The 25,332-nt window shown below is 36.9% G+C and overlaps 1 protein-coding gene across 3 annotated transcripts in view; it reads right to left on the bottom strand.

Moving 5' to 3' along the window:
- INVS (inversin) overlaps window positions 1-25,332 on the bottom strand; it is a 92,737-nt gene that overhangs the window by 42,375 nt on the left and 25,030 nt on the right. For 2 of the 3 annotated variants that reach the window (XM_050331056.1, XM_050331063.1), the window contains exons 4-5: window positions 9,733-9,906; window positions 7,122-7,289 (exon numbers count right to left, since the gene is read on the bottom strand). In XM_050331056.1, the coding sequence (XP_050187013.1) occupies window positions 7,122-7,289; window positions 9,733-9,906 (342 nt within the window). Of the gene's footprint in view, window positions 1-2,182; window positions 2,325-7,121; window positions 7,290-9,732; window positions 9,907-25,332 lie in introns of those variants that run through there. The other variant, XM_050331071.1, reaches the window with a different exon arrangement.

The following is a 25,332-nucleotide window of genomic DNA, read 5'->3' as shown; positions in this document are numbered from 1 at the left end:
TCACTAGGTACACAAACAGGCCATAAAATCACTTGTATTTGCATTATTTGATGTGTAGAAACTAGTACACAGAAAACAAACATCTAACATTCAGAATGATAAATCAAGAAGAAGAAAGTCAAGAAATTCCAGAGTTATGGTTTCTATCCAAATACTAATTGACCTTAGTTGTACATTCTATATTTTCTATGTAATGGATAAAAAAAAAAAAAAGAATACATTTAGAGTAGATTTCACCATATTTTTCTAAGTGCAATCCAGCTAAGTTAATACTGCAGTAGTAACTTCAACTCTGCAATGCCCTGATTCTTTGCTCCTTGCTGTTTTACTTTCTTAGAGTGTCAACTTAAACCTCCTAATATTTGATTAATATGTGTTCTAGAGCCAAACAATTACATACTTTGCATACTGCATGTAAAACAGAGAATCATATAATGGTGTTGGAAGGAATCTCTGGAGATCATCCAGTCCAACCCTCTGCTAAAGCAGGTTCACCTGGAGCAGGTTTGCACAGAATCATGTCCAGGTAGGTTTTGAGAATGCCCAGAGAAGACTCCATCACCTCTCTGGGCAGCCTGTTCCAATGCTCAGCCACCCTCACAGTACGGAAGGTTTTCTTCATATTCAGATGGAACCTCTCATGTTTCAGTTTGTGCCTTGCCTCTTATCTGGACCAGTGACCTGCCACTGGTCACTACTGAAAAGTCTGGCTCCATCCTCTTGACACTCACACTTGAGATATTTGTATGTATTAATAAGATCCCCTCTCAGTCATCTCTTCTTCAGGCTGAACAGTCCCAGCTCTCTCGGCCTTTCCTCCTAAAAGAGATGCTACAGTCCCCTGATCACCTCTACAATAGCTCTTGGTCTTTCTTGAACTGCAGAGCCCAGAACTGCAGACAGGACTGCAGATGCTGCCTTGTCAGGTCTGAGTAGAGGGCAAAATGAATCCCTGTAACCTGCTAGCAGTGTATCCTTTCCAGGGATTGAGGTGATGCTGAATGGGCTGTAGTTTCCTGGGTCTTCCTTCTTGCCCTTTCTGAAGACACTGGAGTGACGCTGGCTTTCCTCCAGTACTTAGGCACCTCTCCTATTCTCCGTGACTTTTCAAAGATGATGGAGACGTGGCTTAGGAACAACATCTGCCAAGTGCTAACTAAATGCTAATTAGGTTGCCTGTCTCACATATAAAAAACTTTTATATATCAGTTTTAGATTAGATATCTGTAGTGTTAGGCACATTTTCCTAGAGAAAAAAACTAACATATTTGGAACATACATTCATTAATACATCTAGTCACTAGTACAATAACAGATAATCTATTAAAAGCATAAAAAATGATAAATGTGATTCTCAACTAAATACAATTGGAATTAACATTGTTACATGCAGAAACCACAGCAATCAAAGCATGTATAACACTTCTTCTAATAAGCATTCAAAAGCATCTACCTGAAACAGCACAGTTCTGTGAAAAATTGTATCTTCTTCCCCAGCCTTAAGAACTTTCAAGAGAAGATAACTGATAATATGCTTACTTTTTGTCTATTCATAGAGATCAGCAGGGGGAGTATAGAGCCCACTGCAAAAACTCCGTTTGTGAGAATCGCATTTAAGAATGGCTAAATACAAATGACGATATGCACAGAAGTTACTACTGAGAGGAAAACATGTTTGAACAAAATGAACAAAAAAGAAAACAAATGCTTCTTTACTTTACCTATAATTTATTGATGTAATCCTGACACCTAATTTTCAAGCCTTCCAGAAACACAACAACATAATAAATGACTCCTAAAACACCTCACTTGAAGTCACTGATGTTGCCAAAAACATATCCCCCATAGTAAAGAGTTACTTTTGCAAAATGGTAAAGAATCTTCTAATGACAAGGCCACTATTTATACTCGAGTCTAAAAGTTCTTAAGTGCTTTCAAATTTTTGGCCACTTACATTAAAATTTTCTAGGCTTCTTTCTGCCTACATTCAAAAGTATAATTTCTTTGGAATTTCAGTGGGTTTGGTCTAAAACTAACTATAATTAAACTGTCATACTGTATTAATATTTTAAGAAAAATACACAGAAGACCCAGAAGCTAAGCATTTTTCTGTGGCAATTAGAACAATGGACTTGTAGGCAATAATGGAAAGTGTGGTATAAATAAATGTCATGTCTCTTACCATGAAGAATAAATAAAGAGAAGAGATACAAAATAGACAGAGAGTACTAAGCAGTTGCTTCCATCATATTAATGGAACCTTATTCTGTTCTTTTCTCCTTAAATCTTCCCAACGTTTTTCATGTAATCAAGCACTGCTGAATCTGGAAAGGTGGAAAAGGAAGTTGACCATGAGAGGATCTCCAGATTAGAGTTTCTCTCTACTTCACGTTTACTTTCTATGTATGTTGAGTTCCATTTTCACTGTATTTCATGGAATTCAATATTAGATATAACCGATTTGTGCATAACTGTGACCCCTGCAAACCCAACCTATTTCTTCAGCATTCAGTTGAGCTCTTTTCATTATTATTTATTTTGACAATATCAATGGACTTTGTACTATACAAATATCAAACAGAAAGGTGACCTTATTGGCAGGAGACAATAAATGGTCAGTTCCAAAGGCAGAGTATAGAAAAACAAGACAATATTTGTCAGTACCATAGACTGTTGTCCCAATAAAACTAAAGCAGCTAAACTTTGGTCAAGTTTTTGTAAAGCAGCACTGGAGAATTTCAAGTAGGACAGTGGAGAAAAATAATTTACTGGGGAATTCCTCCACAGTGTTAAAGATGGCATGAAAGAAACAACAGCAGTGTTGTTTTTCATAACTCAGCAGGCAACAGGGGCTGCCAATGCAGGTTGACCAGCAGTAGACATCAATATCTGACTGTTACCTGTGCAATGGCACACTGCTTACAGCACTCTGTCCTGAAAGCAAAGACAAAGGGATTGTGTTGGATGTCACTAAAAAAATGGAGAGGCAACAGTGACACAGACATATACCTTTTGTACTGCTATCACTACAAGACAATGTGTTCATGAATTTAGAAATGCAATTCTATAAGTTAAGACACAAGATGACAGAAATTTTAACCCCATGGGTACGTACATTAGAAATACAATGCAGAAAGAACGTGAAAAACTATAAAGTTAGCCCAGCTACAAAGACCTGGAGAGGAAGGAGAATCAAACATGATGCTTGGACAATAGACCTGGAACTGAGTAATATGGCAAAAAGTATCTAGAAAAAAAAAGGGAAAATACTGAGCTCTGCTAGGCAGATATCTGTCAAGACAAATAAGAAAGACACTTCAGTTTAGAGTGAAGATCTTATTGAGCAATTAAACTCAGAGGCAGCACCACAAAAAGGTATTTACACTCAACAACAGATTCAATCAACAGATTGATTATCTAGTAACAGTGTTTCTGTATCATCAACTTTTACAACACAGCTAAATTACTTTTTCATTTAAACTTGTTATTAACTTATTCCATCAATAGGCACATATAGATATTACTAATTGTTATATAAACAATGAAGTTGATGCATGAAAAAGCCTACATGGAATCAAGAATACACTCTTTTCACTCCATCTGACATGCACACTGCATGGGCAACAAACAGGAGGAGCTGGAAGCCTCCACAAGAAAGCTATTACCCAGTTGCCACTACTGAAAACTTGGTGCAATTAATCCATGACTGGAGTGTAGCTACAGGTAGTTCGGAAAGGACAGGACAGGACAGGAAAGAGCTTCAATACATGGATAGAGTGCAAAGTGCTGTCTCTGAATATCTGCCATGAGCAGGTCAAAAGCCTGTGATTAAGAATCTGAGACCGAGGCAACAAAGGGAACCTCATGGCTGGTGTCTACTAAGAGACCGCCTGACCAAAGGGAGACTATTCACAAAGCCTTCTTGCTCCAGCTACAGAAGACAGCATGTTCACAGATTCTTGTCCTGCTGGGGGTCTTCAACCACCTTGACATCTACCAGAGAGGCCGCATGGCAAGTTGTAGGCAATCCAGGAGACTCTTGGAATGAGTGGAGGATAACTTCTTGAGACAGGTAACAGACAGCCCTACCAGAGGGAACATGATACTGGAACTGATGGACACCAAGTCCTGCCTGACCTAGCAGCCTTCTGCGATGCCTTCAGTGGACAAGGGAAGGGCTACAGATGTCATTTATGTGGACTGCTGTAAGGCCTTTGACATGGTCCCCCATTTCTCTAAATTGGAGAGAGATGGATTTGATGGTGGACTCTTAGGTGGATAAGGAACTGGTTGTGCAGTTGCATCCAGAGTAGCAGTCACCATCTCAATGTCCCAATGGATACTGATGATAGTGGTGTCCCTCAAGGGGCTATAATAGGACCAGAGATATTTAACGTATTCACAATGACACAGATGAAGGGATCAAGTGCACCCTCAGCAAGTTTGCAGACAACACCAAGCTGAGTTGTACAGCTGACAAGCCTAAGGGATAGAATACCATCCAGAGGGACTTGGACAAGCTCAAGAAGTGGGCTCATGGGAAAATCATAAAGTTCAACAAAACCAAGTGCAAGGTGCTGGGTTGGGGCAACCTCCTGCAGCAATACAGGCTGGGGGATGACAAGAGTGAGAGCAGCCCTGCCAAGAAGGACCTGGGTGTGCTGGCGGATAAAAGGCTGGACATGAGCCAGCAACGGGCATTCACAGCCCAGAACGCCACTTGTGTCCTGAGCCTCCACTTGTAGTACTTCATCCAGCTCTGGGGTTCCCAACAGGGGAAGAATATCAACCTGTTGGAGTGAATCCAGAGGAAGGCCATGAAGATGATCAGAAGGCTGGAGCACCTCTCCTGTGAGGAAAGACTCAAGACAGTTGGGGTTGTTCAGCCTGGAGAAGAGTAGGCTCTGGGTAGACCTTACAACAGCCTTCCAGTACCTGAAGGGGGCATACAAGAAAGATGGAGAGGTCCTTTTTCAAGGGCATATAGCGACAGCACAAGGGGGAATGATTTTAAACTGAAATAGGGTAGGTTTAGACTGGATATTAGGAAGAAATTCATTACTGTGAGTGTGGTGAGGCACTGTACCAGGTTGCCCAGTGAAGCTGGGAGTGTTCAAAGGGTTGCATGGGACCCTGATTTAGCTGAAGATGTCCCTGCCCATGGCAGGGTGGTTGGACTAGATGACCTGTAAAAGTTTCCTTCCAACTCAAACTATTCTATGATTCTTTTAACTGTCAGAGGTTTTTTTAAAAAAACTAGGCATGACCATGATTCCGTATTACCTAAAGAAAACCTTTGAGAACACCTCCAGTATGGAGACAGGTATTTTTGACTTTTGGTAGTGCATCTCAATTAGATGGAGTTAATTTTCCTTGCAGCAGCAGGTATGGTGCTCAGCTTTATATTTCTGATTAAAACTGTTGATAACATACCCATGTTTTGGCTGTTACTGATTAGCGCTTGCACAGCATTAGGGATTTCTCTTTATTAAGCCCTGCCCTATCCTGCTACCCTGCTTTCCCCAGTGAGTGGGCTGGGGGTGGGCAAGAGACCACGACAGGACACAGCTGGGACAGCTGACACAAACTAACCCAAACAATATTCCATACTATACAATATGCTCAGCAAAAAAGCTCAGGGACGGGGGAGGGCAGGTAGGATGCCCACCATCCTACAAATGGCTACACCATTTGCTTTCCCAAGCACAATTAAGCATGCCTCATAAAACTCTTTTTCCACTTCCCTGGGAGTGGCTAACACCTGCCTGCTGATGGGAAGTAGTGAGTAAATTTCCTTTTTGCATGCAGCTTTTGCTTTCTGTACTGAACTGTCGTTATTGTCATCCACAAGTCGTCCTGTCTTCCTTCTATTTTCTCTGTCTTGCAAGAGGGAAGGTAAATCAGTAGCTGTGCAAGCGTTAGGCTGTTGACTGAGGCCAACACAGCACAACTATTAAAAATATTTGCCTTGACTAACTAACATTTGAAAATGTCTGTTTCGAATACAGAGATCCTTACATACTTTTCAGCAAATTTATTTCTCTACTGTGGACAAAATTTTGTTTGTAACAAATTATTTCATAACTAAGTACAAATTACAAATATCTTGAATAAGCAGAAGTAATACAGAAATAAAATTGCTTTAACACTTGAAACTTCTCAAAAACTATTTTCATTGTAAAAAACGTATCAGTAATTGTAAGATTGCCGATGTGATCTGGAGAAAAACAAAGCAAGTTTTCACATGCCACACTTAAATTCTCAACTTCTAAGCTAATCAGGCAGACCGACATGTAAGTCCTACTAGTTGGCATACAATCACTATGTGTCTAGTTCTGAAAGACCTTTGAAAGACAAAGATACAGGCAGATTGCTGTAATGGGAGAGAAAATTTCAATTGAGACTTCTTTATCTTTCCATGTTAATGAAGTTCAGAGATTTCTACAAAATAAAAGCCAAGGTAAAAATCAAGCTGAGCATATGATTTCATTGTACCCATTATATCTGTCATTGTAGAAAGTGAAACTGAGACACCGTAGAAAGAGAAAATACGCCATCAAGGCAAAATCCATCCACAAAAATAGTGGAAGGTCTTTTAACAAACTGATCGTGGGCTGAATGATATTTGATCAAGTATTTCCCAGAATTCTGATCTGAAAGGCCAAATTAAACTAGACTTTTCAGCACAGTTAACTGAGAAAAAAACCCTTTCAAATAATGAAGAAAAGACATAACAAAGAAATCAGTATGCAAGATGCAACTGAAATGAGCAATATGACTGGCCATTTTAACCGAAAATTTGCATGCCTGTCCTCCCTCCCTTACTCTCCAAATGAACAGTTACATATATCAAACTAATTAAGAGCACACATATAGTCCATGAGTTAGAGCAAAGACATTTATCTACAGAACTCAGAAAAAAACCCTTTCAAGAGAGAAAAAATAGTTAAGATTATTTTTTTACAAAATTCTGGATATTAGGAAAAGCAAATGATTTCATCCTCAAAGAGTCAGTGGACTAAAATAAAAAAATCAAGAGAATAAAAATATTTCTACCAGAGTAAAACAGTAAATAGCTAAAATGTTATATACATTTAAATGTTATATACATTCTTTCTTACCAGAATACATTTCACTGTGTGAATTGCACTAGGGTCCTTGTTGTTAGCTGCCCAGTGAAGTGGGATTTTTCCTTCAATATCAGGGATTCCAATATTTGAATCATGTTTTATGAGAAGTTTCACATGCTCTGGGTTATTGTAGTAGGCACTCCAATGCAATGCAGTTTGCTGGAACACAATTTTCACAAGTTTTACAAACCCACTGAAAAATTATTAATATGAAAATTAAAGTTGATTAGAACCTGAAATATGATTTCATTACGTTTTCACCAAATGAAAGAGTCACCTAGCCCAACTTCTCTGCTCAAAGCAAGGTCAACTAGAACAGGTTAATGAGGACACTGTTCAGTCATATTTTTACTTATTTCCACCGACAGAGACCCATCAACCTCTCTGGACCACCTGTTCCAGTGTTTGACCCTCCCCGCAGTAAAAAAGTATCTTCTCAGGTTTAAACAGAATTTATTACAATTCAACTTGTTCCCATGGCCTCGTCTGTTCAGTGGAGGCCACTCAGAAGCATCTGGCTCCATCTTCTTTACTGCCTCCCATCAGGTGTTTATACACATTGATAAAATCACCCTGAATTGTCCCTTCCTCAGGCTAAACCCTTGCAGATGTCTCAGCCTCTCTTTGATGCTCCAACCTCTTAATCGTCTTTTTGTCTCTCCACCGGACTCGCTCCAGTATGTCTATGCCCTTATTATACCAGAGAACCCTGAAGGAGGCAGAGCATTCCAAATGACATGTCACCAGTGCTGAGCAGAGGGGCAGGACCACAGGTCAAACCAGCACCTAAATGAGCCATCTTTTGTTACACTTCAATAAAGAGGACTGACAGAAAACAGAGCACATGTACCTAGGGTGGCTGGCAACTCAAAATCAGTGAAAACAGGCTTTAAACAAGAGGCCCATCTACCTAAGTAGATAATCACACATCTTTGCTAGCAAGGTCTGAATCAGGTCTAAGCTACACCATCTTACACGTGGACTAGCAGTACCTCTCTGTATGAAGAGCAATAGTAAATCAGTTTTTTTAAGAACAGTACCACTTTTCTTCTACGGCCCGTCATCTCTTATGGGTGGCCATTCTAAGGACAGTCCTTTTTAACAAACATCAGTAGATTATTTCCTGAGGCTCTTAGAAGTCAGCATGATTCCAAAGCAGGCTGGTAATTTTATTGACGTGGTAGAGCATGACTTGACTTTGTGAAGGGACATGACACAACTCAAGACACTACAGGCACTATATGATATACCTGGAAGGTCATCTGGAGACTTCTTGGCCTTTCAAGCAACTGTTATCACTACAGATGCAGAAAATTAGCCTGAAGGGCTTTATTCTAAGAAGGTTTAGTAATATAAAACTCTGAGATCTTAAGATTACATTTTCTCCCAAGGAAGTCTGCAGTTTCACAAAATAAATGTCAAAGTGTCTAACTGGTGCTCTGCTTCAACTGTAAGTCTCATGCCAGAATGTCAATCAACTTCATCATCACATCCCTCTCTTAAATGACGCATTCATGGAAGCAACAGTACATGCGCTTTGAAAGCAGACCTTCTGATGCCAAATTGTTCCTTTTTACTGATGATAAATAATAACAACAACAACTTGATACCTTTTATTGAGCCTGTTCAGAAATCTGGACAAACGGCATCACATTTATCCCACACAAAAAAGTAATGTATGACTGGGAGACTCAAAATTGTCCATTTGTACTTGCAGAGATACAGAAAAAAGGATGGTCAACCAGACAGATTTAGTGTATGGATATTTTTACCCCTGGGCCAAGAGAAGGAGTGGAAGTGAGGAAGTAAATCTGAGCCAGGAGAAAAGGTGCTGGGAGTGGTGGTTTGAAGGTGTTGTTCTAATTTCTCAGTTTCTCACTATATAAAATTATTTTCATTGTCAAAAAGTGAAACTAATTTTCTTTATGTTGAGTCTATTTGGCCCATCAGAGTAACTGGTGATCAATATTTCTGTCTTTATCTCAACTCCTGAGATTTTACAATATTTTTTCTATCTGTCCCCTTGAGAAGGAGGAGTGAGAGAGTAGCTGAGTGGGCATTTGGCTACTTGCCAAGGCTAAACCATGACATACTTCTGAAAGGTAGCACCTATGGAGAACTGTATCAATATCACCACCATTGTAATGGCCCCAGTGCAGAGTAAAATCAATCATCACCCAGTGTTAGGAAGGATGTCTGACAACAGGAAACTTGCATTCAGCTCAGCATCAAGGAATTTCCTTTTTTTTTTTTTCTTTTGTATTTAAACTCACCTTTAGTATTGACAAATGCTTTGAAGGCCTTCTGCACAAAGTTTTCTAATGACTCTTATCATTAAATGATTCCAAATGTAAGGTTTTTCCAAGGAAGAAAAGGAAGAGGATTTTTGAATCCTCTATTGTTGTAATTATTCTCAAGACGAATGTCAGTGAACTCAGTGCAATGAACTTTGACATTACTAATATCAGGAAAATATTAATATTTCTATTTTGAAGACCTAGAAAAAGTTTATGACTGAGATAATTTTCAACACATCTGTTTGACGGAAAACCAATTTCTACAGTTGCTAAAAGTGTTGTCTTAAAATAAGCAGTACTTTTACCTTATTTCTGTCCTGGGTATCCACTTCTCCAGGTGCCATATGTTTTAACAACAAAGCTAAACATTTTGGGCTTTTGTGACGTGTAGTTAAATGTAACGGTGTCATATCCTCCAAGTCCTTCTGCATCCAGTTCCCTCTGCGAGCCAGTAAAAGTTTCATGAAGCGGTAATTTCCCTGGGTAAAGAAAAATATCAGAAATTTATTTCAATTTATCAAACCAAATGATGACACTGTTTAGATATATTTACTGTTGTATTACAGTGACGCTTGTAGCAAGGCCCTTCTCAAATCTTCGTTCGCGAAGCCTAGCCACGACAGTGACTAAAAAATCTGCATCAAAGCAGCTCTAAGCTTTGGAAACATGTAATGAAGACTTTTTTGTTGTTGTTTTTAAAAAACATGAATTATTCATTTTTAAGTCTGTTGTGCTGGTATTAGATAGGTATATTCCATTAGCAGAGTGTGCAAGACAGGGTTAAGTAACAACGAAAATTCTGTAATATTATCAGAGTTTCTTAACTGTTTAACATCAATAAACATGTAAAAATGAAATAAAACCATTACATGCTGTTTTCAGCATGCTAAACAGTTATCAAACGAGGAATAAAACATGACAAAAGAACACAATTTTAAAAATGAAATTAAGAAAAATGATAAGGAATGAGTGATTCAGAAAGATAAAATCTACTCATCTGAATAAGTAAAAAATATACGCAAAAGCGATTGTTTCTTACACTTTTACATTCTTACATTTTTAAATTGGGAACTGTAGGAGTTTTGATCCTACAGCATGGATGACACATGTATGGGACAGTTTCAATGACACACTGAAAATACATCACATTTTGTACTTCCACTAGGTTTTCACTGTGTTTTCAAAAGAAATAATGTAGAAATGTTCCTGTGATCAATAACTGAAGGTCAACCCCAAAGAAAACAATCTGGGCTTACTTCGCAAATCACTGAAGAAGCCAGACAAAAATTAAAGATATGATCATGCAGTCATGAAGAATCTGTAGCGATTTAAGGGACAGCCAGCCTGGGCTTGCTACTGCCCCTTACTTGGAGGTTATTTTCCATATAACAGAGATGCTACACACAACATTTTGATGTTTCCACTTCACAGGCTGTTGGGTTTATAAAATCACCTTCAGTGGTTAAGTTTCAGTGGAGGATCAGCAACAGCTGGAGCAATAATTCATTAAAGCAAAACATCTGGACCTATCTTGTGTGATCATGTTTTAAATATCTCTGTTCTTACCCCACTCTAACTTTTAACCTTTCCAAAAGTGAAAGGAGTGTGTTGTCTCCTAATGTTGCTCACTGCCTTCAAGTGTTTCCCAAAATATTAGCTTTTGCCAATTTCACATGCAGACAATTACCTATAAATATAATGAAAACAGAAAGCTCAGAAGGGAAGATAAATTGTACTAATTCCTCCCCACTCAGGGAAAACCTAGAACATTTGAAGAACCTTTATTAGACAATGTACACAGGAAAGATGACACTGAAATCAATAGAAGTCATGTCTTCAGATTTTTCTGCTTATGGAACTATCTGCAAATTAACGTGCTTCAGTCTGCTACAATTCTTTCATAAATCTTGTATGTTAACTTAGTCCCTTTAGGCTGTCTTTGGAAGAACAATGACAAAAGGGTAACCAAGTAGACAAAGGCAAGCAGTGCTAATGAACAGGGGCACTTCCGTATCTCATAAGACTCAGAACTGCAAATTGCTTTGTCAGCAGAATGACAGAGTGAAGATGGGCCAAAGTATCCCAGAGGCCCCCACAGCATCCAGTGCCTGGGCATGAAAATATTCAAGTTTCCTTTTTCAAAGCAGCCCTAAACACTGGAAGGGCATATTTTACAAATATTGCTTTTCTGGTTTTTGTCTAATAGAAATGGTAGACTTGAGCTTTATGTATGCAGAATGGATTTCATCAAGTAACGCCAAAATAAATAAATGTGATCTTTTCCCCCTGCTACCCTATTTTATTTTAAAATGCAAAACAGGGAAAGAAAATCATGAATGAGCTCAGGCAAAATAACCTCTTCCTGCTTCTGACCATTTATTGTCATCGGTCCTTGCTCTTCAACAAAAGCCTACAAGAAAAGCCTGCCAAAAAAACTTACCACAAACCTGCCTGAAAATGCAAACTTCTCTTGCCAGAGACAGCATGGCCACTACAGCATTCACAGTGAGAAGTGACCAAATGAATCTCTTTCTTCTGCTGGGTGTCAGGGAAAGCATAACCTTAGGATTTTGTCCCTTTAATATGCAGGCACACATCAAGGCATACACTGAAGTACAAGGGCAGAACAGCAAAATGTCTGCAGAGCTACTAATCCACAGAGAACATGCTCCAAATGAATTCATGATAAGTTGGGGAATGAGCTAAGCAAGAGAAAACTCCTCATTATTACTACTGTATTTTACAGGCAAATAAAAGAAGAACTTACAAAACTCATTAAAAAAGAAAAACAAAAACTAGCAAAAAATCTCAAATGTATCATGACGAGGTCGGCAATTAGACTGGAGGAGACAACATTAAATAAACTGAGAGAATATTAGTTTTGGAAGAAATACATAGTTACATTTCTCCATCACAGAGGATAATGTATTTGGTTTGTTTTCAGTATTTTCTGCTCAAAGTGCATGCATACCCATGAAAGAAAAAAATATATTTTCTCTTGTTGAGGGATACTTCTTGGAAGATTTACAAGTATATTCTGCTTTTTGAATGAATTCCACTGTAAAGAAGAGTTTAAAAATTTAAAATAATTCATAAGACTACGGAAACATGCCTTTTTATTATTAGAATTTCTTTGCTTATACTGTATTTTATTTTTGCTGTTACACATTTTTCCACCAGTTACTACTACATTATTCTCTTGCATGCTTAGCCACCAACAATCCCTCTCCTTAACAAAAGAATCTGTAATAAATCCCTTCATTCTGAAACACAACAGATTCTGTTTCTTCCAAATTAATTAAGATTTTTTTAAAACACCACAACAGAAAAACACCTGAACTTACATTACTTATTTGAATTATCTTACTCATGTTCTTGCTTCTGACTGCTGTTATTTTCTTTAGTAATACCATGAATGGTGCTGTGCTCCTTTCACTTATTAGAAAACTATATCATCCTTTCTAATGGCAAAGTAAAATTTCCCCACGTTCAATTGATCATTGATTAAGTTTGTAAATATGCAATGTATCAACATGACTTTAAGGTAGATTTAATTTAGGTCTTTCTAGGTGGTGGGACTGAATATGCACGCCTAATTTGAAAAACCAATTCCTTCATTTTATAAAATCCTTGTGTATAAAAAGTCTTCAAGCTTGTACTTAATTGCCCTAAACATCCTGGGCAGCATAAAGTGCTTTGAGTCAGTTCACCGTCTTTTACCATTATTAATGACTCAAAAATGATTCTGTCATACAGTGAAAACATTCTGAGCAAACAAGATTAAATACTAGTACAGAGAACTCAGTTCCCGGTAGCCAAAATTTACCATTCCAATGCCAATTCTTAAAATTCCTTTATATTCAGTTAAAATTATTTTTAGTCAAAAGACAACTCTGTATGCAAAGTACAGCACAGCTGATAACTGGCTTCAGCACAACCAGAAGAAATACTTCTGCTATTTCAAAATTTCAGCCACATATACTAACTGCAATGGAGTATAATACCATTTTCAGTAGATAGAGAGTTCATTCAATAAGCAACCATTGCTCTGCCATCAAGCAATGACTTTGAAGAAAGTTCTGGACCCCAAGCTTAACTACTAAGCAGTCAAAAAAACTCCTTTCCTGAATGTTTCAATAGAGGAAAGTGATGAAAGAAACATCTTAGTCAGATTCAATGAATTTGCCAGAATTCAGATTATCCCTGAAATTGAAAAATTTACCCCCAAAATTGCAAATTTACTCAAAAAACAAACAAACAAACAAAACAAAAACCACAAAAAAGCTGCCTAGTCCTTTCCATATGATTCTATTGCAAGGAACAGCTTCTAGCGGAAAATTGCAAGTAAACTTTTCTACCTACTTTTCTGGGCCTAATGTGATTATTTCTTCGTTCATATAAAGTATCTTTTTCAACCTATTTTATCTCCCTGGCTTACTGAGTAAGAGTAGTGAGAGAGCAGCTGGCTGGGCATCTGTCAACCAGCCACAGTCAGTCCGTTCCATATGGTCACCTAAGCGAAAGACTATAGAAAAAAACTATCTCTGTTCTGATAACAGTAGTGTTATGATGAGGCTGATACCGAAATTACTGGTTGTAATACCAATGCACTAAAAACATCAACCTCACTCTTCACATCATGCTACTCTGTTAAGTCTGCAGAGTCCTGCTCTAAATCACCCAGCTGCCATGTCCCTCTGTTTCAAACACTTCCTCAGAACTGGGCCCATGCTACCTTCCCTCAGCAGTGGGAAAATTAGAGAAAGAACATTCTTTTTCCTTTCCTTGGATCAGTGGCAGTCCTCTTCTTCCCTAGCAAACTAATGAACAGGAGATCTGTTATGTGACTGAACCTAATGTGGGCATATGCGTATCAGGAAAGAGAGTGATTCCAGCATCACTGCAAATCCACTCAAATATCTAGAGCCCTTCTGGGTCAGGTTTCAGCCCTTCCCCGAACAAACAGACACAGGTTCTTACCGGTCCAGTTTCCAGAACAGTTCAATAGTACTGCAACATTTAAAGCAATCATATTCTTGTACTGCTGTTGGCTAGGTGGCTCTCTCTATTAACAGGTAGCACAACAGACCAACCAACTCAATACAGAAAAAAGCTATCACAAAAACACAGCCATGGAAATAGTGCAGCACCCATAACGAAAAAGAGGATTTGGCAGTTTTTGTTCCCCACGTGATATCTAGCAGTGTAAGAAAGATTCAGAGTTGTTAACGGATTTTTTTAATTTCCCTTTTCGATACAAGTAGATCATTTAATACATTCCAAGGCACAGTGTTTAAGCCTGAAACTTATGTTAACATAGAGCTAACAACAAATCCTGTTTCATGTGGACAGTTTTATTCTTCACATAAGCAAAATTCCTCCAGAAATTTCTTAGTATAAACAAGTGTTAACCTCCCTAACAAGTGACAGGTTATTCTCTCTTCAGCTGAGACATATCATGCATGTTCCCTCTGACACCAAGACACCTTAACTTGCCAGCACAGACGTCACGTACAGTGCCCTGTTGCATCTGGCAGGAGCCTGGCAATGCCAGCAGTGGCAGTTGGAATCACTGCTCAGCTATCAGGAAATGAAAGAAGAACAACTACAATTAATACTTATTAGGAACATCTGACTTCCTCTCCTCTTAACTGACTAAAAACTGATGCTTTTCTGACTCAGAATTGAAAGGAAATCGAGCACAGTTCCCGTGAAATGAGTAAGAATTTCTTTCTGTGGACTTAAAGTCAAAGTCCGTAACAGTAATAGGGGCACTTAAAGTAATATCATACAAAAACTACAAATCTATAAGCCTGGATTGCAGAGTGCTGTTATATAATAAAACACCATCTGAAGTGGAAGGGTCATTATCACATTGATGTCAAGTGTGCACATATTGAAACTAAGTTTCACCACAGTTGTCTCCTGAACAATCATTAAGTAGATAAGGGTCCAGTTATTTTTCCACACTACAGCTAACTCTAGAAGACAGCAGACAAGTATACATATTGCTAGAACCAACACTCCTAAACTTTTAATATTCTGTCTCCTTATATTACTTTCATTTTGGATGGCTAAAGCCTCAGTAAATCAATATCCCATCCCTGTACCTAATGTAGTTCTAGAAGAAATGGGGAAGGATTAAAGGGGAAAATAGAACTATTTCATCTAATTCCTGAGTGAATGACAGCATTACCAGTTTCTCTGTAGTCTAGATTGCCAATCAGGAGTATTTTGCAGAATCCCAAATAAAATTCTCCTGAGTATTCATAACGATGAAAGACACTTAAGTATTTTAAGTATTTCAGAAACATATAAGCTTGCTTTAAAGAGTTCACCTGGGTTCTAGAAACAATCTGGTGATGTGCAACAGAAGTCTGTGAAAATGTATTTCCCTTCCAATCCCACCATTTCTTGGTGAGTTAACTTGGTCATTATATAACTGTGTGCTTCTGAACTCTGGCTAACCATTTCTCCTACTCTGTAGTGTGGATATACCTCTGATGTCACACTTTTAATCTTTGGATTTTAAAAGCCTACTATGTAGATAAATATAACACGTCTTATAAAGGGAGAAACTGAGCTGTACAAGATAAGGCTAAGAGTCAGAGGAATATGTGCATCTCTCCAAGAATCAAAAGCCCATTCATAGGCTACTATCACCTTGTCATCAGTGGGTTAAAAGAGGCTGATGCCTGTAGACAAATTGCTTATTTCCCTTTTCACTGCTGAGATCACATTTTCAAATACCATAACAATTCTAATCCACGTGAAATATTTAACATGACTTAAAAGAGTGATTTGTAATAATTTATAGTGTAGTGAACATGAGCTGACTACTGTTACAGCACAGCTATGCTTGATCTTCGGAATAACTACAATAGGCCTGTGAAGATTTAGTGGACTGTAAGGGTTGCTAGAGAACTAGGGAGAAGGCAGCCCAGTATTTCTGCATAACCTCCTGGTAAACACGGCAGGGGTCACTAAAAACAATGCCAAGCTGTTAAACCGTGAAGATGCTACTTTGGCTCCAATTCAAAATTACACACCTGCTTTCCCAGTACTGGGATCACACTGACCAAAAGAATATAAACCCTTACAAAGGAGGTGGTTTCTAAGGACTCTTCATTGCTGACAGTCATAAGCACTGAAGATGCAGTCAGGGCATATACTTGCAACAGAATAGAAAGCCTTAGAAATATTTACAGATAAACCACAAATTAGAACTGAAGGTTAAAACTGACCCTCTGGATTAGTAAATCCATTCTCCAGCACAATGGGGAGTAAGAACATCTAATCCTTTTCAAAAAATTCCCAGAGATTTGTTTTAAGTGGAGTTAGAGTTTGGGATTTTTTTCTCCCCTCACATTTCTCTCAGTTTCAGGCTGGGGCTTTTAGGTTTTGTTAGTTGGGGTTTTTTTAAGACAACACACACACAAGCACGCACTTCATTCTTCTGTGAAAATACAGTGCAGCTTTTAAAATCTAAATAAACATTGGTCTTTTTATCTCCATAACAAAGGATAAACCCTACATCACTCTCAAAATATCATCAGCTCTCTGCACTCATTCGAGTTGTAACTAGTTGAAACACAAGCAAGCAGAGATTACATGGCGTAACAGAAGAGGTCCCACGAAGTACCCTACTGAATCACAATGGTAATTTGCCCACTGCTAGTGTATATATACTGTGAGAATATACAAAAAAAAGGCATTTCTCACATCAACTAGCACACTGACATCCTTCTCAGTAACCTTCAAATAATAAATTTATAACACATAGAATTTTTTTCTGCCTCTCCCTTGCTCCCCTGACTCACATTTTGGACTATAATATTTCTATCCATTTCAATTCCTTTCAGTATTTTTATTCTTCTGGTATCCCAGCTACCGCCACTCTATCTTTGACAATAATGCCTAACACTATGTAACTCTTCAGTGTCCTTAAAAATACTATTTGTGATTCTAAGTTTGTTCATGAAAAACATTGGCTAATACTTGATTCAAGTGCAACTGTTAAGGAATTGTAATATATGCCTTCTGATCCTACAGTTCATATTTCAACTGTATTTGTTTTCAGTTCATTATCAAATGAGCATTTACCACACCCTTACATTTTGTGTCCTTATTTCCTATTAGGCTCGCTATTTTCCACCTTGCACTACAGTTAATATTTTTATACCTAAAAAGGTAACCTATTGAATTTATTTCTACAAAATCAGCTAGATAAATATCCGTATTTAGTCTTGATGAATTTACTGTTGACAGGCTGGTGCACATGGTACCCAATTTGCTATTTATGTTTACATATTTATCCCCATATAATTTTAAATTCTTATATGCTTCTGATGTCAAAATAGGCTATTTCTCTCAGTTACTTTTCTTCCTAGTTAAAACATCACTTATCAGTATTCAAAAATGTTATTGAATACCCTAAATCCTTCAATGTTACAATTCCCAAAGAACGATTCATTGATCAAAACTCTTTTGCACCTTGTCCCTTGCTGTTTCTGCACTGCTAAGATGAGATTTATCAAAATCAGGCACTAACCACTGACTACAGCCCCTAACAGAGAGCACTGCAGTAACTAAGCCTGGTCAGCAACTGTACAGAAGAGTGCAGACAAGTAGTAAAGGGAAGTCCCCACAAAATCAGAACTGTGAAGGTCAGCCTGTTTAAACAGGTGCATTTGAAGACAGCAGAGAAGAAGTAACAGTGCAGCAAGTCCACCATCCATGACAGAAAGAATTTAAGAGATCAGATAATTATACATCCCACCATAGTTTAATAATTTATTAGCTTATTAAATTTTGATTTTTGAAATATATTCATTATTAATTAAGCAGCACTTATGTAAGACATTTTAGCACAATTTTCTCAGTATTCTTTTGTGAAAAGAGAGACTATTTAACAATAAATCCCCTTCAGAGGAATATAATATATAATTCAGTTAGTTTTACTCTTTCACAAACAGAATACCATAAAATTATTACAGTTGAATTAATTGCAAAGATAAAACATCTGCTCTTTTAATACTACATCAATCATAGCATGGACAGTGATCATACTTTTATTGTCTTTAAATATTATTAATGTTTTGACTGTAGTTTTTAAATTCCTAAATAGTATTTAAGAAAGTATTTAAGCTGGAGACATTATATCATCTTTAGAACAGAAAAACTAATTGTATTAGTTATTACATACATATACACTCATGTACGCTGTTGCTTTGGTTTAGACCCAGAATAAGAACTAGAAAGGTACACTGAAATTTGGCATACCAGGCCACTTATCTCCTTTTCCAGAGAAGCACACTCTGCCCCAAATATACTAGTTCTTATTCTAAGATAACAACAACAAAAAAAGAAACAGATTGGTATGATCTTTTAGCAGTCAGATTAGATGCAAAACCTTTTAAACCCAGGACTCCTTAAAAGTTGGAATCAAGATTTCCTACTCATGTCTGCAACACAAAACTGTCTACATTTTTAATAGTGACACGTGAGTTTCTGAAGTCAGTAGAAATCTATACACTGACAAATACTAAATCATACCACGCACTCAGACACTCACTGAGGTAAAATATGTACAACGTGAAAGGAAATTAGATTTTAGCTTAAAGCCCAAGCAGAACATAGCAGCCACTTTGCACTGAATGAGAACACCTTGCCAACAGATTAGCAGAGATGCTACAGCCGAAGTTGAGAACAGCTCTTTGCTGTCAGAGGCTTTCAAGGAGCAGTGAAAGTCAAAAAACTTGAACTCCCTAATTGCTAGCTGAGCCTTTAAAAGATAAACAAATCCATGAGCTTTTTCTTTAAAACAAAACACGGCAACTGAATTTAACTTGATTATCTTCAGAGAGTAGAAACTGCTGTCTTTGACCTACTTGATCTTACAGAAGATAATCTTATTTGTACACAAACATACACACTCACTCTCTCTTGCCAGTAGGGAGCTGCTGAAGAGAGGATGTTTCGGCCCACAAATAAACTTGGTCAGAAATTTTCAAAACCCAAACATTTTAATAGGTTTGGAAAGAAAAGGGGTTGTGCATGTGGTTTCTTTAGAGGTTGTTTCATCCTTTACTATCCCTTTGAGAAGAAGCAGGTTCTAAGAACATCAGAAACAACTTACAACGACGTGGAGCAAATGAAGGACTTTCTGTAACCAACACCTACCAATTTTAGTAGCTTTTTAGGGAACAAACTAAGCACTTACAAAAACAGAAGCTGTTCCAGCATGCTTTTAATTTGATATATGTAGGAAGAGAATACTGTTCCAAAAGCAACTGAAATCTATACATCAAAAGGAGCATTTTGATATGCTTTTATTATCAGCTAATTGCCAGAAATCTCACAAGGATTCTTCAAAAGAGAAGTTGCTAAAGGAGAGGCTAGCAAGCAAATATATGACTTTAACTGCAAATAAGAATGATTTCCATTTATAAATTAACACTTGTGATTTGAAATATTATCTATGCATGAAATAGTGAAACTTCTTGATTTCTAATACACTGAAACTGAATTAATATTGCCTGGTTACAACAGCTATAAACCTTTTAATATACATATATGACCACACCATTCTTACTCTCCTTGAATATCAGTAAATTATACTTAACAACTTCTGAAAATAAACAAAGTCAACATAGCCACTTAAAACCTCAAATTTCTAGTTAAAATTAGGAAACTCTCCATCAAAATATCAGGCTGTTTCTCTGATTATCACGTGCTATTTTGTCATATAACTTCAACACACAGAATATTCTAATTTGAGCAAATAAGCTCAAAAGAAGATTTATATAAAATTTTGAATATCTTTAAAAGTTAATACATTTTAATATACTTTAATTTCAAATGCCATATCAAAAATACAAAAAATGAGAATCACAGAAAAGCTCCCGGTAACTTTTTCCCCATCTCTGCCATAATAAATATTATTTTGATATGCAAACCATTAATAGGAAAGCAAATTCTATTTTATCCATAAATCTTACGAGTTTGATTAATCATTCCTGCTTAAAACACAGGAGGTGCAAAAATATTGTCACTGTTCAATGAAACCGCACCAAGAGAGAGGGTGAATAAATGAAATTATTTCATAAAGGTGATCATATTCATCAATCTGATAGAGAAGTCCGATAGAATAAACACATTGAAGTGTTCCTATTAAACATAACAGTTATAAGAACTTTCTTAATCCCTTCAAATACTCCCCTCAATGTTTGGGACATACACTTGGTACACTTGAGTAAGAATTAGATGCTGAAGGTAATAATTCTTAGCTCATTTTTTCTGCACACTGTCTACTCACCGTGGCAGTGTATACTAAATACATTATGAACAAAGTCTACAGAGGTAGCAGAGAAACTACTCCCTCCCATTCTCTGCATTCCTTAATCAGGTGGCAGATGATAGTCAGAAGACTGGATTTCCACACGCAACCACAGTAAAGGTTTTGCGGAGTGAATGTAAACAGCCACTCCCTGAACAGACAGATAAAATATAATAATGTAAATTTTATTAATTATAGGGAGTTAAACCAGTATTTATTCTAGCTCTGAAACAACTTTAGTCACAGCTCAACTGGTTTAATTCAAGAAAACTTGAAATCAAGCATTTAGGTAGTTTTGAGTAAAAATTAAAGGTTATCACTATAGAATTTTTAATGTCCCTTCCATCTCAAACCATTTTATGACTCTACAAAAACTAAGAGTTAACTCCTTGATTAGCAATGTAACTGAAAAATGAAGCAAAAGAAAATCTTTAGGACTGCTTTAGACATAACCCTTAGCAGTCATCCATTGACCTACAGTTTTGAGGAAAAAAAAAAAAAAAACAACAAACAAAACGGAAGCTCTTTATTACCTCTGCGTGGACAAAGATGATACCATCCCTCCTATCTAACAAACCACTGGTGGATTTAAATATGTGATGTTTTGCTAATCATTTCAAGTCAACCATGACAAAAACATCACTGATTTTTGACATTGGGTTTAATCTCACAAAGTACGCTTTTAGCAACCTTCATTGGCAGCATTCTAGACTCGAAAGTAAAACACTCAAATGGAGAAAAACCTCTCGGCCAGCTGAACAGAAACCTTATTTACCAGTTTCCAAGCTGAACGTGTTCATCTGTCTGGCAAAGCATCTGAGGCAATACATCAGCACGACTTCAGGCCAGTTCTGACTATTAGACATTTTGAGTGAAAGCAAGGCAGTGTCTCAACTAAGAGCACTTCTCCCTAAAGCCTCTTGCAAGATTGGCTTCAATATCGTTGTTTCCATAGGAATAGACAGAACTATCAACTGGCATGCAGTTGAACAATACAATAGACAACTGACCAATGCTATAAAAGCGAAGGTAAAACTGTTTCCCAGCATAAACTGAAAGAAAATAGGTGTTTGTATCTTACAGCCTTTGACCTCATTTATCCATGGCCTGTACATGTTGTTTCTGTGTAGTGTTCTCAGCTCTTCAGCTCTATATGTTATGGTCTACCTATAGAAATTAGTGGCTTTCATATAAAAAAACACTTCAAGGATGAAAATGCAATTAGCAATCTCATTTCCAGTTGATCTCTTCCACTGTTACAGAACTTGTTTTCCTGTAGTGTTCTTTTCAAGTCATTCAGGCAGAAGTACCCACAACACACAATCTCTGGAGATTTACGACAAAGCCTGAGACACATCATCCATATTTACAGGATCACTGCCCACCTCTTCATAAAGAATCAGACTAAGCTTTCAAAAAATATTGTACTTCAAAAAATAGTGATTTGAAAGATTTGTCAGAAAGTACTGACTCCCTCCTCTCCAAAAATACAAGTACTAGAAAATATTTACTTCATTAATTTTCTTGATCTTAATGGTTTTGAGTTGAATCATCTTGAACTAAGAGCAGAGTTACAAAACTAGGAAATATAACCCTGAAATATATGTATGATTTTTTAAAATCGAATAAAAGTGTTCTAAGTAACAGCATTATCCACGACAGAATTCTACCTGAGAAACAAGTCTGAATGACAGCCATCAGTCCAGTACAAGTCCACACCTTTTATCCTAAATTTGTGCAGTACTATTTCATTCTGAAAGCAAACTAATTGCCATTATTACAAAGCATCACTCTGACCAGTACTGTGTCACTGCCTTGTACTTCTTAACTGAACCCTCTAAGTGTATGTCCTGTCCTGACAGACTGCTGGAAGCAACGATGCTTACAAAATGAAAACTTCACACATATGCTCATTTTTGAGCACATCTTCCCAGATTTTTTTGGTTACTATTTTAGTTGCTGTTTTATCTGAAAATAAATGCATGTCTTTTATGCAATTTAAATATATTTCAAATATCTTAAGTCCTATAACAAACCACTGTGTGAAATAATTGCAAAACTACCTATCAAATTCTATTTGTTGAGAACATTTCTCCAGCCACGGTGAAGTCTTCAGAACTATTACAGAAGTAGACACACAATCCATATTGAAAACAACCAGCTATAAAAGTAGGTAGGTTTTAATTTAAATAATTATTAAGATGCTTTAGGCTACTTTTACATATGGTAATATTTTATAGTTCCTATAGACGCTACAGCGATGTTTGAGATTTAAAATGAAGCCATAATCTACTTAGAGTATTGGTAAATAAATCAAAGACTTCATAAGCTACTCAAACTAGTAGTAATAGAAGTATAAGATTTATTTCTCTTTGTTCAGACTACAGGCAGATAAAATAACAATTCAAGGTTGGTGTTGCAAAGCCTTCCCAAATCTATACCATACTAACAACGTTGAAAAAACATGTCCTTTCTGTATATCTCTATCTATGTTTAAATGTTTCCCTCAGAAGGCTGAACACATATAGATCATATTTGTAACATAAATCAGTTAATATTTCAGCAGAAATCATTCCTCATTAATAAAAATTGGTAGCATCCTTCATTATTTCTTCATTAATTAAAAAAAAATGTAACAAAAGAGGGTTCCAAACTGCTCTACAAAGAGACAAAAAAATGTATAATCTTAACAGGTAAGTTAAATCAGTTTTGTATTTTATGAAATGCTGACATTAGCTGCTGCTTTTCAAGGCAACAACATAATTTGCTTATGTAGTTCATACGTATCCATTTTGACTTGAGTGTGATTCACTTAATTCTCTTTAATCAACAATTTAACCAACTGTTTACAGACAAAGAGAGAGACAAATGAAAGATTAGTGCTCCTGGAGTTTGTGGCTGGCCATAAGATCTGAATTTATTTTTCAAATACCTTCTATAGCAGAAGCCTTGCATGCTGAAGACATCCTATCTAGTATACTATTGATTCAAATGACAAGCCTGAGCATCAGATTAAGGAGGTGTCAGGCACCTGATAGAAGATTCCTGGAGATTTCAGCAGGAAGGTGTGCTGTTTCAAAATGATCTATTGCTGGCACTACATTTATTGAAGCCTATGTGGAAACATTTAGCACAAAACTAATTCTCTTAAAATTAAAATAACATTTATAATCAGTGAAAACAAATACCTTCACTTTTTACCACAGAATAGCTGGGAAAAGTCACCTTATTCAAACAGAAATCACTCTACAGTTCACAAAACTGAACTAAACCAAACTGATGAGCTAATACTAGTGATAGTTCTGTTTTAATTTGTCAGTGCCAAATCTGGACACAAACAAGGAAGTAGTTTCTCAGTCCCAACAACAATATTTCTTCTTGTAACCATTAAAGATCAGCCATGAGGTCAGCTGCAGAGGGGCAATTAATGCAAGAACGATGTTTCAGAAAGGACACTCAAACAGGGAGATGTCTTTGTCTGCAAAGGTACTTTTTAAGGTACAGACCTGGCAGCAGACATCATTGTCCTGGGAGAAGAGCCAGGCAATTCTCTTGTGCATCAAGGGACATCAGTAAGTGAAAACAAAAGGAAATCTACCATAACACTCCAAGTACAGTAAGCACTGTGTTTAAAAAGAATACCATTTTTAAGATGCAACCATTACCTTTAAGATCAAATGCTAGAGAAATTGTCACCTATCCTTTGAATAAAGCAAAATGAAAGAGAGGTGACAGCTGTTTGGTAACAGCATGTACAAGACAGTTAGCAGTTGAAAAACAGGATAAGTAAGTCAACTTAAAACAGCCAAACATCAAGCAACATGGAATAATGTTCTGTATCAAAAGCACTGCTCATGCCTGCACAAAGCACTTGCCTTTCCTGGGCACATTTACATCCTGTTCAGTTCTAGTTTGTTGACGCACCAAAATCTCTGAGTTGAAGTTATGCATCAGTATTTTTTTTAGCCTAAAGTACTCAGTTAAGGTTTTTGGGGTTTTTTTGGTGTTGTTTTTGGTTTTGTTTTTTTTTTGTACAGGATCACTTTACCTACTCATTCTGGATACATTTATAATCATCATAAACTGATACAAATTATTTTATTGATTGATAGCAGCCTGAAAAATTATTGCTATGGAAGAAGACTTAGGAAAGATTGGAAAAAGTGAAAATGGGTAAGTCATCAGCCCAGAAATTCTTCCAAACTTTACTCACAAACGTATATGGTGAATTCAATAGATGAAAACAAAGTAATTCTAAAAGTAATTCTACCAGCTGGCTGTACAGATATTTAAGATATCATTCCATATGCCATGCAGAATTAGTTCCTTTCCACTGAGAAACAAAACACAAGCAGAGCTTCTCAATGTTCTGCCACCATGGTTTGCACTTGATTCATATTTGCAAAACCTTTTAGAAAATCACAGAGGCTGAAGATATTTCTTTTCTTATTATTTTCAATGAAATTTCAAATTCAGATTTCAAGCACTTGAGATCCAGACTGCTCAACGGAAGCACTAGGATGATAATATAGTATATATTTTGGGCCTGACAATAGCCTCATTGGAT

The sequence above is a fragment of the Myiozetetes cayanensis genome, unplaced genomic scaffold (genome assembly GCF_022539395.1).
Source record: "Myiozetetes cayanensis isolate MyiCay16 unplaced genomic scaffold, myiCay2020 scf1, whole genome shotgun sequence".
NCBI classification, from domain to species: domain Eukaryota; kingdom Metazoa; phylum Chordata; class Aves; order Passeriformes; family Tyrannidae; genus Myiozetetes; species Myiozetetes cayanensis.
Note: the sequence above shows the minus strand (reverse complement) of the source record. Positions and strands in the feature narration are given on the sequence as shown.